Source organism: Corvus hawaiiensis, chromosome 2, assembly GCF_020740725.1.
Source record: "Corvus hawaiiensis isolate bCorHaw1 chromosome 2, bCorHaw1.pri.cur, whole genome shotgun sequence".
NCBI lineage: Eukaryota > Metazoa > Chordata > Aves > Passeriformes > Corvidae > Corvus > Corvus hawaiiensis.
The window spans coordinates 12,910,332-12,922,215 of NC_063214.1; the positions used below are offsets into that span (position 1 = coordinate 12,910,332).

Sequence of the window (11,884 nt, forward strand, 5' to 3'; positions counted from 1 at the left end):
ATTCTGGAAAAAAAGGAATCGGCCCAGCCTCTGATAGTCTACGCTCCACTTGCTGCATGTCTGGCTGTGGCAGCTCACGTCCAAACACAACTGCGTCCTTGTTGAGCACGGCAATGGACGGCCACAAGCAGGGAGGTTCCCCAGGGAACGTCAAGGGAGACACCTGGGGAAGCGCAGAGGATAGGGATAGCTCGGGGAGGAGACGCCGTTGGGTGTCTCTGATGATGGTGCCAGCACCCTGAAGGAGCAGCCAAGACAGGCGCTGGAAGCAGACATGTCCTGCCCTTTTCCGCTGTCACAGGGACACAGGACACACTTGTTGCCACAGGTCCAGCAGACTTGATCCAGGAACAATGGATCAAGTGGCCATGCATTGGTAGGGAATGGCCTCCAGCTCCAGCAAGAGCAAAGCAGGATCCTCTAGCAGCAAAGCCTGAGCTTGGGAACTGGGCCGTCTCCTCAGCAGACACCAAAGCGCTTCCCGCCCCCCCGGACGTCTGCCACCGCTCCCTGCTTTTCTTCAGTGCCGGCTGCTTCTTCCATTGCTCCAAGCAAGTCCAAGCTTGCTTTGGAAGCTCATGCACGTGTCTTTAAGGGGCCTGCATGGAGGAGAGGGACAGCAGCTGCAGCACAGGGCTTGTGTCCCATCAGAGTCTCTCTCTCACGATGGCACCAATGCGGCTGCGGAAGGCGAGTCTGCCCTTGGAATAAATGAATCGGTTTCTGGGTGTTGATTGTTACTGTTTAGATGAGATATAAAAGAGGGGAGTTGATAGTTGAACAAACGGGCATGTTAACTGAGGATATTGCAAGACTGCCCAGGTGTAATATCAGAGTGTGAGCACCAGGTAGAGACGCAATTGGGGACGTGATGACGTGATGGACTAGAAAATCACCTCATGCAGGTGATGTCAACATCTTGGACCGCTACTGGATAAAGGATTATCCAATCATTCAACGCCCTCGGGAAATGATTGGACAAAAGTGCATGTTGATAAAGACCAATAGAAGCCCTGGAAGTGAGCCAATCAGAAGAAGGATCCCAAATATACCAGTTGTGAAGTGACAGAGGGTATAAGAACGGACCTGGGACTTTATCCGGGGGTCCTCCTGCGGAACTTGGGGTCCCGAGGGAGCACCCAGTGGGTTGCACTGTCCTTTTTTTGAGTGTTGGTTTACTCTGGCTTGTCTCACGGAGCCTGGGCTTATCCTGGGTTCCCGCTCTCAGTTGTTAATAAATAAAGGAGTTGGCTTTTCTTTCCAAAAAGTCTCAGCCTCGTTTACAACACCCTCAAGCACGGCCACTGAAGTCAGTCAAGGGCACGGGCTGCAGCCGAAGCTGCCGAGCGTCGCTGTGAGGCTGGCAAGGCAAGAGAAAGCCATTGTGGCCAATTCTGCTGGAGCCTTTTGCCCAGCCACGTGCAGTTGTGCCCACAGTATCCCCCCGTTTGGCATCCCGGCTGGTGCGGATGCTTTGTTGAGCAGGCGTTCGGGCTGCTGCTGTTCCTGTGCACGCTCTGGTGCTGTTTCTGCGGCGTCCAGAGCCGCTTTGGCAGCAGCGACTCGGCAGCCCTGCTCGAGGAGACATCGCCGGCCTCCCCGTGGAGGCAGCAGCTGTGCGGGCCCCGAGCTCTGTGTCAGGGGGGCCTCGGTCACAGCACCGTGGCCTGGGCAGCCGCGGGGGCCCGGGCTGGCCGCCAGCCCTGCCTCTGCCCGCTGCCCCTTATTGGCAGCGGCCAGTGGCCGTGCCCCGGCATGGCCCCCCTGCCCTCCTTGTCCCCAGCCGGCCCAGCCTGGGCACCTTGGGGTGTTCCCCACCTCCTGCTGAGGCCCGGCCTCGAGGGCTTCTGCCGCAGGCCTGGGAGACAGGCGCATCGGGGAAGTGCCGGAACAGCCGGGTGGCAGGAACGAGGCGGCTGCCTGGGGGCTGCTTATGGCCTTTGACACCCGGTTCCTCAGGCCTTCCCACCACCCCGGCCCCTCAGGCTCTCCCCCAGCCCGGCCCGGCAGCGCCGCAGCCCCAACGGAGCTCCAGAGGGGCCGGATCGAGAGGCACCTCGGAGCCCTCAGCAGTCCAGCCAGCAACGCACGGGCAGGAGGACACAGACGGCGGTTCCTGCCTGGGACAGGAGTTGCGGCCATCTCCAGGCACCCGTCTCGCAGCCGTCCCCGCAGCTCCGGCCCCTGCCCAGCCGCTCTGTCGGCAGCGTTAAGGCTTCAGCAGAACCACCAAAGGCCAGGGGGCTTCTGGCCATTTCCCCTTCCACACTGCACGCCCGGGCAACTTGCTGAGCACAAGCACCCTTTTTCCCCTCTTCCCCTCTGCCCTGCGGACACTGGGCACCAGAAGAAAGCTCCTGGGAGGCTGTGTATTAGAACACTGTTACAATTCCTTTTTAAGGTTCTTAGAAATGCCTCTGCCCAAATTAAGGTGCAAACGAGACCATATGCCAGTGAAAATGGTATGGGTTTTATTTGATGGTAAATATTAGAGAAAGAAAGAAGTAGAAAATAGTTGGCGGGGGACAGAAAGAGTGACAGGGACAGAATAAGGAAAATATCACCACTCCGTGGATCCCCACCATGTTCCGCTGATCCTCTCCAGCTGGTGTTCTTGGTGGTGAAGGTCCCCCCAGAAAGCACAGAATCGGATGGGTTTATATACCCTCGAGCCAGGTAGCAATGTCCAGGCATGTCCCCCTGGGGGAGGGGGGCAGTCTCTCACCGCCGACTCTGGATCTGTTGCATCACGCACAGTCCTGTGCTGCAAAGCCTCTCACGTGAAAGTGCCGTGGCTGTGGCCTCTGGGGTTGGGAGTTCCACAGCCGGGCCGGTTTATGTAATGGAGGATGGCTGTTCAGTGCCTCTGACCAGAGGTTACTCCGTGAAGCTGAAACCTCCTCCCTCCCCCTCCCCCCGCCTCGATTGGTTGGGATGGTCTGTGTAAACCTGGCTTCTGTGAGCTGCGCTCTCCCCCCACCCCAAACTCAATTTATCTAATCAGCAGTTTGACTTTCAGTTCAAAGTCCCACCATTCAGGGAGGCATCTTTGGTTGTAGCTTCTTCATAATGAGAAAAAACTTTATATCGATGGTTGAGGCATGAACTATTTTTAATCTCAGACAAACACATTCTATATTTACATATAAAGGAAAAACCAAAAGAAGAAAAGAACCATCTGAAAGAAAAATGCCCGCTGGCTCAGGTGGCCCCAGCAGAGAGAGCCTCCCAGATCAGGTCGCTGCAGAGCTGCAGCACTGCAGCTAGCCACGGCCCGACAGACGAGGCCGTGTCCTGCATGCCCTGCGGAGTCCATCTCGCAGCACCTGGAAGATGGAGCGCGGAGCTCTCTCCAGGGCCCGCAGGACGTAGGCTGTTTGACGCGCCAGGCTGGAAACGGCAGGGCTGATGTCACGGGACGCGTCTTCAAGGGCTGCAAGAGAGAGGAACAGAGGCACGGTCAGACTCCGCATCTGCGGGGACCCGAGGAGACCCCCCCTGCCAGGGCCATCCCAGCCTGCTCTGGCCATGGCCAAGAGGGAGCAGGGACCAACGGGATCGAAGGCCCCTGGACATCCGAAGGTGCTGGCCACAAATCCCCCACGCGCCCCTGAAACCTCTCTGTGCTCTGCCCACGCCGCCGCTCGTCCGCGCAGGGAGCAGAGCCCTCCGCAGCCGGGGCAGGGATTGCAGCTCCCCCCGCCAGCCCCCGCTGACAGCCGGCTGCACTCACTCACCCTCGCAGATGAGCTGGAGCTCTTCCTGCTGGCCCCTCAGGTGCCGCCCGGCGATGCCTGGGAACACAGAGCCTGTCACGGCCCCAGCGGCACAGCTCCCTCTCAGCGGCGCTGCCAGCCCTGCGGCCGCACGTTCTCCTCGCCCCGGCAGGGCTCAGCCCGGGCCCTCGCCGCATCCCGACGCCCGAGGGCACGGCTGCGAGAGGGCGGTGGCAGCCCCGGGGGCAGGCGGGGCTCCACGGCCCCTGGCCCGGATCCCGCTGCCGGGGCAGCAGCCGGGGCTGGGGCCGCGCTGCGGCGGGGCGGGGAGGGGAGGGGCCCCGGGCTCGTGGCTCACCAATGAACCTGATGGCCGCCTGTCGCAGGGACTCCTGTGGGCTCCGCAGGTACGGCAGGGCCCGCCGCGAGTGCTCGGCCGCTCGGCTCCTGTCCTCTGCCAGCTGGAGAGAGCGCCAGGAGGGAAGGGTTGGCGCGGGCTCAGCCCCTTGGCCGGGCGCTGCCTGCGGCCCGCCCTGGCCTCCCCTGCCCGCACAGCGCTGAGGCCCGGCCAGCGCCGCTGGCGCCGGGCTCTGGAGGGGGCCGAGGGCCGGGCGCTGCCCGGGGAGCCGCGGTGCCCCCCCGCCCCACAGCCCAGCGGGGCCACAGGAGCCTGGAGAAGAGCCCGCGTGGCCCAGGGATGGGAGCAGCGTGTGGGGCGCAGGCTGGAGCCCCTGGCTGCAGCACTGGGCGGGGGGCACAGCTGCCAGCCCCACACACGGAGCACCGCAGTCAGGGGGCTTCTCCAGGCTGCGACTTGGGCTTCCAGGCCGTCCTTACCAGGCCCTCGCCGAACCTCCATGTCTGATCCACGTCCAGCATGCGTTCGAGATCTCTCCTTTTCAGGAAGCTGGCCGCACAACGCAGCGTTTCCCGGGAGGCCTGGAGAGCAGCAGAGAGCGGGAGATGGCAGCACAGCCCAGGGCACAGGACCCGTGTCCTTGTGCCGAGGCCAGGAGGATGCTGCAGCCCATGCGGCGCCAGGGCAGGAGGCGGCCGAGCCCCCTCCCAGGGGAACCCCGGCAGCCCAGGAGTCCTCACATTGGCCACGTGCCAGTCCTCGTCATGGCAGTGGAAGGAGAGTGGGAGCAGGCTCTGGCGCACGTGTGACTTCAGGGCCTTTTTTCCCTTTGCCGTTAATAAAGGCATCATCTCTTGGAAGACGAACATGGAGCGCAGCCGCACCTGGCTATCATCCTGTATGAAAGGAAGAAAGACAGACCTCCGCATCGGCCGCTCCAGGCCCACCTGGGCACGGGCCTGAAAATGCACAGGGCACAAAGTGTCCGGGCAGCAGCCAGTGGCCGTGGCTGGGGGCACGGAGCCTTACGTTGTCAAAGAGTGGCAGGAGGGCCTCAGCCAGCTGCAGGGCGATGGGGCTGGGTATCGGGGCACCACTGTACAGGAACAAGTAGCTGAGGACGGCGACGGTCATCCCAACCACGTCGCTGTCGTCTTCCTGCAGGAGCTCCACGAGGCTTTCGGTCAGGCTCCACATTCCTTTGGTCTGTGCGGAACACAAGGCTGTGCAACCGCACCCTGCTGCTGCAGGGCCCAGAGGCCAAAGGCCTGTCCCGAAGCACTCGGGCAGCTGAACCGGGAGGCAGGAGAGCTGGGAGCAGCTGCCTCAGTGCCCGAAGCCCAGCCAAGCCCAAGCGACTGCGTTCCCCAGCCCCACGCTGCCAGCGCAGCTTCAGCCGCTGCCCCCTTCTCACCATCGAGGGATGCTTGCTGAGCACCACAAGGCCTCTGAGCGCCAGGCGACGCCTCTCCCTGCACTCGCTCCGCAGGTTCTTGGACATGATCTCCAGGACGCTGTCACCGCATCTACTCCAGTCCAGCCAACGCTGGAAAGGGGGATCTGAGAGGACCTGAAAGGCACAGGGGAGTGACGGGGGAGCCGGCCGGCACGAGCCCGCGAGCGTGCAGCGCTGGGCCCAGGCAGCAGCACAGGGCGCGGGCACCGTCCCGGGCAGCTGCGGCTACGAGAGGGCAGAGAGCTGGCAGGCAGCTCCGCGAGGCTGCGCTGGCCATCGGGCTCACCTCCACAAGGAACGCCAGGGCAGGCAGATCCCGGCGTGGCTCCTCCCCGCTGAGCAGCCTGAACAGGTGGCAAACGATCCGGAAACGCACGAGTTTGGAGGCCCGGGACATCTCCCTGGCAGGAGGAGAAAGGAAGCAAGACCGTGAGCCGGGGGGGCAAACCTCTGCCAGGACAGACTCACACAGGTCTGGTCTTTCCCCGCCACCCTGCAAGGGGACCTGGGTCTTTTGGGAGGCGGCTGCTCTTGGGGACCCTCCTCTCCCAGCCTTTTCCAGTGTCCTTGGCCGGCCGGCCATCCCTCGGTGACAAGGCCCTCTGGCCCATGACCACGGGGACTGTGTGGGGCACCCGGGACACAGGGCACAGATGCCGAGGGCAGCTGGGGAGGAGGGGGCCTCACCTGGCCAGCAGACCCACTGCGTGGTGGTGGGTGTCAGCACTGAGCAGCGTGTCCCAGCCACGCTTGTGTTCCACGGCCACCACCACGTCCTCATAGTAGAGTCGGCAGAGCAGGTCCTTCAGGGTCTGCACTGCAAACCTGTGTGCAGAGCAAAGCCCAGGTCACGCTGGGGGCACTGGCTCCTGCCCTGGGGACATGGGTGGGACAGGAGGACTGGCATGGAGCACCTGTTGGGGTCGGTGGCAAGGCCATGTTGCTCCTGGCATGCTCTCCACAAGTTCTCGACCTTCTCTGGCATCTCCACTGTGCTGAAGAACACTTGGAAGAGCAGATGCACAAAGAGGCGGGGCAAATAGACTGTCACTACGTGTGGCACACAGGGCACCTGGAGGATCTTCCACATCACCAGAGTTGCCTGCAGAGGACAGACCACGCCGAGACAGCGCTCACTGCCGAGGTGTCCATGTGGCAGGGCCCGAGCGTGGGAGGGAGAGGCCAGGGGAGACGCAGGGGGGAGCACCGGGCCTGGTGCCCCTGAACCTGCCCCTAGCCCCAGTTTCAGCCCAGCGCCTGAGGCAGGCAGATGCAGTGGGGGAAGGAGGATGGAGAACTGCTGGAGCGGCGACGCGGGGGCGAGCAAGGGCCGGTTCCAGAAACTCACAGCCAGGGCAAAGACGTCTGTGTCGTCCCCGTCGGAGGTGCGCGTGCTGTGCTCTGGCCAGCTCTCCAGCACATCGAGGAGTAGCGGCATGACTGTCTTTGAAGTCCTGACTGAGCACATGAGCGTCTTCCACATGGCCGTGGCAGCTCTGTGGGGTCAGAGCTCCGTCTCAGGGGGGATCTCGGCCACAGCACCGTGGCCTGGGCAGCAGCGGGGACCTGAGCTGGCTGCCAGCCCTGCCTCTGCCCAGTGCCCCTCACAGGCAGCACCCAGGCAGCCCACCGCTGTGAGGACGGGCCCCTGAGGGGCAGGGAGGGAGCATGGCAGCAGGCTTGGGGGCTGACATGCCAGGGCTGGGAAACGGAGGAGCCAGAGGGCCCTGGAACTCTGCGTTTGTCAGACACCTGGGACGGGCTCCACAGGGCGATGGGCTGGTGAGCCCTGGGCCCTCTGGGCAGGTGGGCCCCATACCTGTCACATGATGGGGCCACACGCAGGATAGTCATCACCACATCAGTGGGGTAGGCCTCAGTCAGATCCAGAAGGGTCCTGGACAGTCTGTACTCAGGATACTCATTGGACAGGAGCCACTGGTGGATGTACCTCACCACGGCGGGCACCTGGAGAAGGCATAGGGAGAGTTGGAAAGCTGCCAGAGGGACTAATGTCCCCAGCTTCTGCAGAGAAGCGCTTCCCTTCCCAGCACACTGTGATGGCCTCAAAGGCTTAAAGTGACCAGCGGGCGTGGCTTGGGTGGCCGAGTGATTCCTGGGGGGCTCCAGCCATGGCCACAGGCTGCTTACTTGCTTTGGGCTGGAAACGCCCTCCTCCACAAGCATATCCAGCAGGGCGGCACTGGTCTTGGTTTTGAAGATGTGAGGGTATGCTCTGACCCCAGTGCCCGTGACGCTGCTCTCTTCCTCCCGAATTCTCCTGATGAATTTGCAAATCATCTGCAGGAGAAGGGCAAAGAAGGGAGGGATGTTCCATGGGGTGCTGCCAGCGCGGTGCTCGGCTGAGCAGCGACAGCAGGCCCAGCCCGGGTGGGGATGGCTGCAGGTACCTGCGCTGTTCTGCGGAAGCGGCCACGGGCGGGGCCCTGCTCTTGTGTCCGGTCCACGGCTGCATCTGGCAAAGAGCGAGCGCGGCCAGAGCTGAGGGGCTGCGGGAGAGGCCGGAGAACACAGCCCGGGCCTGGGCCGGGGCATGGGGCACGGCCGCTGCGGGGGGGTCTGCCCCGGCCCCTCTTCCCTCCTGTCCATGGGCATGTTCCCAGGGGATGGGATGGGATGGGATGGGATGGGATGGGATGGGATGGGATGGGATGGGATGGGATGGGATGGGATGGGATGGGATGGGATGGGACGGGGCCTAGCTGGCTGCAGGCACCAGCCCTGGGGCCCAGCTCTGCCACTCACCCTCCTGCGGCTGCTGGAACTGCTCCAGCTCTGCAGGCTGCTGTGCTGGGGCAGCTCCAGGGCCTTCTTCCTCCCCCAAGGCCTGCTTGGGCACGGTCAGGGGCCTCTGCTCCATGACACTGAGTAGATGTATGGCTACTTGCAGGAGAGATGCCTGGGAAGGTTCCGGGTCAGCAGGTCGTGCAGTTGTGCCTTGAAGGCACCTGCGACAGAGAAGCCTCAGGGAGGCTACAGGAGAGCAAGTCCTGCACTCTGGTCTCAGAGGGCTCCGCCACAATGACAGGAGACTCCTCGTAAATGATTCAGGTCACCAAATCCCACGGTCTGTCCTCGAGGGCAGCGGCCGCAGGAAAGGGAGACGCCTCGGAAAAGCTCCGAGTCACCAAGTCCTGCAGTCTGGCCTCGAGGGCACTGCAGGAGTAATGCCTCGGAAAAGCTCCGGGTCGGCAAGGAACGAGTGGGCTGTGCGGCACCGCTCTGTCCCGTCCTGTCCCGTCGCGTGCTCCGAGCACTGTGGCGTGGCCGCGTCGCCGCCAGCACCTATGTCAGCGGCATGTGTCACAAAGGGCCCTGGGACACCCACGGTGACCGTGCTGCACCGTGTCACAAAGGGCCCTTGCACACAATGCCACCTGCCCTGGGCCGCCCCCAGCCCGCCCCAAGTGGCCCAGCTTGGAAGGAATCCCTTGCCTCGAGTGTCTAAGACAGCCCGACAGGAACTTAAGCAACGGCTCCAACCATAAGCAAACGCTCCCCTGCTCTGCGGGCTCGGGGCAGCAGCAGGAGCCCCCACGGCTGCCGACGCAGCCGCGGCGGGAAGGGCACGGGGCCTTCCACAGAAGCTGGCACGGCCTCCTTGGGACGCGTCCCGGCCGGTGGCCATCCTAAGCCCAGGGGTGTGACGCAGACAGGGAACGTGTGGGCCAGGGCACGAATGCTGCTCTGACCCCTGGGCCCCGGGGAACGCTGCAATCGGCAGGTGTGGCAGAGTCCCTGCCGAAGCAGACCTGCCACCCCTCGAGCTCTGGCAGCACTGGCGCCCGTCTCCTGCCCCAGAGACCTGTGCCCCGGGGGGCTTCTCTGCCCATGGGCAGCCAAAGCCAACGCGCACTGGGGTCTGTGCTCCTTCCTGCAGGGGGCTGTTGGCAGGAGCAGCTGGAGCGACTGGGGGCAATGTGACAGGAGATGTTGCTCTGTTACAGCGGGGATACTGTAACACGACATATCAAACCAGGAGTCCCGTGGAAAAGAAATATATATGTACAGATTCTTGGTAGATGTTTCAGAGATGGTTATTTCTCCAGCCGCGTGGCCGGAGCTCTGCCGAGGAACTCTTACAATCACGGGACCCGAGGGTCCTTGCCCGCGCAGGGAAACGCAAAACAACCAACGGGGAACGAGGCTGAGCAGGGGCTAGGAAACCCCGTGCCTGTCCCCTCAGGGCCCCTCTCCCAGGGCTACATGGCGGGGGGAGGAGACCCCAACATTGCTCCTTCCTGGAATGAATGTTTTCATGGAGGAGATTAGCAGGAGCACCAGAACAGCTTCAGCTGCTGAGTTTCACAGGACAAAGAGATTCTAGAGAGACACTGTGACGTTTCCTTGTGCCTTTCTGTCTTTCTTGCATTCTGGAAAAAAAGGAATCGGCCCAGCCTCTGATAGTCTACGCTCCACTTGCTGCATGTCTGGCTGTGGCAGCTCACGTCCAAACACAACTGCGTCCTTGTTGAGCACGGCAATGGACGGCCACAAGCAGGGAGGTTCCCCAGGGAACGTCAAGGGAGACACCTGGGGAAGCGCAGAGGATAGGGATAGCTCGGGGAGGAGACGCCGTTGGGTGTCTCTGATGATGGTGCCAGCACCCTGAAGGAGCAGCCAAGACAGGCGCTGGAAGCAGACATGTCCTGCCCTTTTCCGCTGTCACAGGGACACAGGACACACTTGTTGCCACAGGTCCAGCAGACTTGATCCAGGAACAATGGATCAAGTGGCCATGCATTGGTAGGGAATGGCCTCCAGCTCCAGCAAGAGCAAAGCAGGATCCTCTAGCAGCAAAGCCTGAGCTTGGGAACTGGGCCGTCTCCTCAGCAGACACCAAAGCGCTTCCCGCCCCCCCGGACGTCTGCCACCGCTCCCTGCTTTTCTTCAGTGCCGGCTGCTTCTTCCATTGCTCCAAGCAAGTCCAAGCTTGCTTTGGAAGCTCATGCACGTGTCTTTAAGGGGCCTGCATGGAGGAGAGGGACAGCAGCTGCAGCACAGGGCTTGTGTCCCATCAGAGTCTCTCTCTCACGATGGCACCAATGCGGCTGCGGAAGGCGAGTCTGCCCTTGGAATAAATGAATCGGTTTCTGGGTGTTGATTGTTACTGTTTGGATGAGATATAAAAGAGGGGAGTTGATAGTTGAACAAACGGGCATGTTAACTGAGGATATTGCAAGACTGCCCAGGTGTAATATCAGAGTGTGAGCACCAGGTGGAGACGCAATTGGGGACGTGATGACCTGATGGACTAGAAAATCACCTCATGCAGGTGATGTCAACATCTTGGACCGCTACTGGATAAAGGATTATCCAATCATTCAACGCCCTCGGGAAATGATTGGACAAAAGTGCATGTTGATAAAGACCAATAGAAGCCCTGGAAGTGAGCCAATCAGAAGAAGGATCCCAAATATACCAGTTGTGAAGTGACAGAGGGTATAAGAACGGACCTGGGACTTTATCCGGGGGTCCTCCTGCGGAACTTGGGGTCCCGAGGGAGCACCCAGTGGGTTGCACTGTCCTTTTTTTGAGTGTTGGTTTACTCTGGCTTGTCTCACAGAGCCTGGGCTTATCCTGGGTTCCCGCTCTCAGTTGTTAATAAATAAAGGAGTTGGCTTTTCTTTCCAAAAAGTCTCAGCCTCGTTTACAACACCCTCAAGCACGGCCACTGAAGTCAGTCAAGGGCACGGGCTGCAGCCGAAGCTGCCGAGCGTCGCTGTGAGGCTGGCAAGGCAAGAGAAAGCCATTGTGGCCAATTCTGCTGGAGCCTTTTGCCCAGCCACGTGCAGTTGTGCCCACAGTATCCCCCCGTTTGGCATCCCGGCTGGTGCGGATGCTTTGTTGAGCAGGCGTTCGGGCTGCTGCTGTTCCTGTGCACGCTCTGGTGCTGTTTCTGCGGCGTCCAGAGCCGCTTTGGCAGCAGCGACTCGGTAGCCCTGCTCGAGGAGACATCGCCGGCCTCCCCGTGGAGGCAGCAGCTGTGCGGGCCCCGAGCTCTGTGTCAGGGGGGCCTCGGTCACAGCACCGTGGCCTGGGCAGCCGCGGGGGCCCGGGCTGGCCGCCAGCCCTGCCTCTGCCCGCTGCCCCTTATTGGCAGCGGCCAGTGGCCGTGCCCCGGCATGGCCCCCCTGCCCTCCTTGTCCCCAGCCGGCCCAGCCTGGGCACCTTGGGGTGTTCCCCACCTCCTGCTGAGGCCCGGCCTCGAGGGCTTCTGCCGCAGGCCTGGGAGACAGACGCATCGGGGAAGTGCCGGAACAGCCGGGTGGCAGGAACGAGGCGGCTGCCTGGGGGCTGCTTATGGCCTTTGACACCCGGTTCCTCAGGCCT

At 62.2% G+C, this 11,884-nt stretch overlaps 2 protein-coding genes across 2 annotated transcripts; both read right to left on the reverse strand.

Annotated features, from left to right (window-relative positions):
- Positions 1–3,089: 3,089 nt before the first annotated feature.
- LOC125322117 (maestro heat-like repeat-containing protein family member 7) lies at positions 3,090–5,286 on the reverse strand. The gene is made up of 6 exons (XM_048295726.1): positions 5,104–5,286; positions 4,815–4,970; positions 4,554–4,655; positions 4,075–4,177; positions 3,738–3,794; positions 3,090–3,433 (listed from the first exon to the last, which is right to left on the reverse strand). Exons 1-6 carry the CDS (start codon positions 5,269–5,271, stop codon positions 3,264–3,266), a joined length of 756 nt encoding a protein of 251 aa, XP_048151683.1. The 5' UTR covers positions 5,272–5,286; the 3' UTR covers positions 3,090–3,263.
- A 314-nt stretch (positions 5,287–5,600) lies between these two features.
- LOC125322199 lies at positions 5,601–7,014 on the reverse strand. Its single transcript, XM_048295835.1, has 4 exons — positions 6,879–7,014; positions 6,445–6,632; positions 6,218–6,355; positions 5,601–5,931 (listed from the first exon to the last, which is right to left on the reverse strand). Exons 1-4 carry the CDS (start codon positions 7,011–7,013, stop codon positions 5,601–5,603), a joined length of 792 nt encoding a protein of 263 aa, XP_048151792.1. The 5' UTR covers position 7,014.
- Positions 7,015–11,884: the final 4,870 nt, after the last annotated feature.

Coding starts and splice junctions, on each gene's coding strand:
- LOC125322199 (XM_048295835.1), bottom strand. CDS start 7,013: ATGTGGAAGACGCTCATGTGCTCAGTCAGGACTTCAAAGACAGTCATG. Junction 6,633..6,878: donor CAGACGTCTTTGCCCTGGCT/GTGAGTTTCTGG, acceptor TGTCCTCTGCAG/GCAACTCTGGTGATGTGGAA. Junction 5,932..6,217: donor GCAGTGGGTCTGCTGGCCAG/GTGAGGCCCCCT, acceptor TCCTCCTGCCAG/GGAGATGTCCCGGGCCTCCA.
- LOC125322117 (XM_048295726.1), bottom strand. CDS start 5,271: ATGTGGAGCCTGACCGAAAGCCTCGTGGAGCTCCTGCAGGAAGACGAC. Junction 4,971..5,103: donor TCCTGCCACTCTTTGACAAC/GTAAGGCTCCGT, acceptor CCTTTCATACAG/GATGATAGCCAGGTGCGGCT. Junction 3,795..4,074: donor GGCGGCCATCAGGTTCATTG/GTGAGCCACGAG, acceptor CTGTGTTCCCAG/GCATCGCCGGGCGGCACCTG.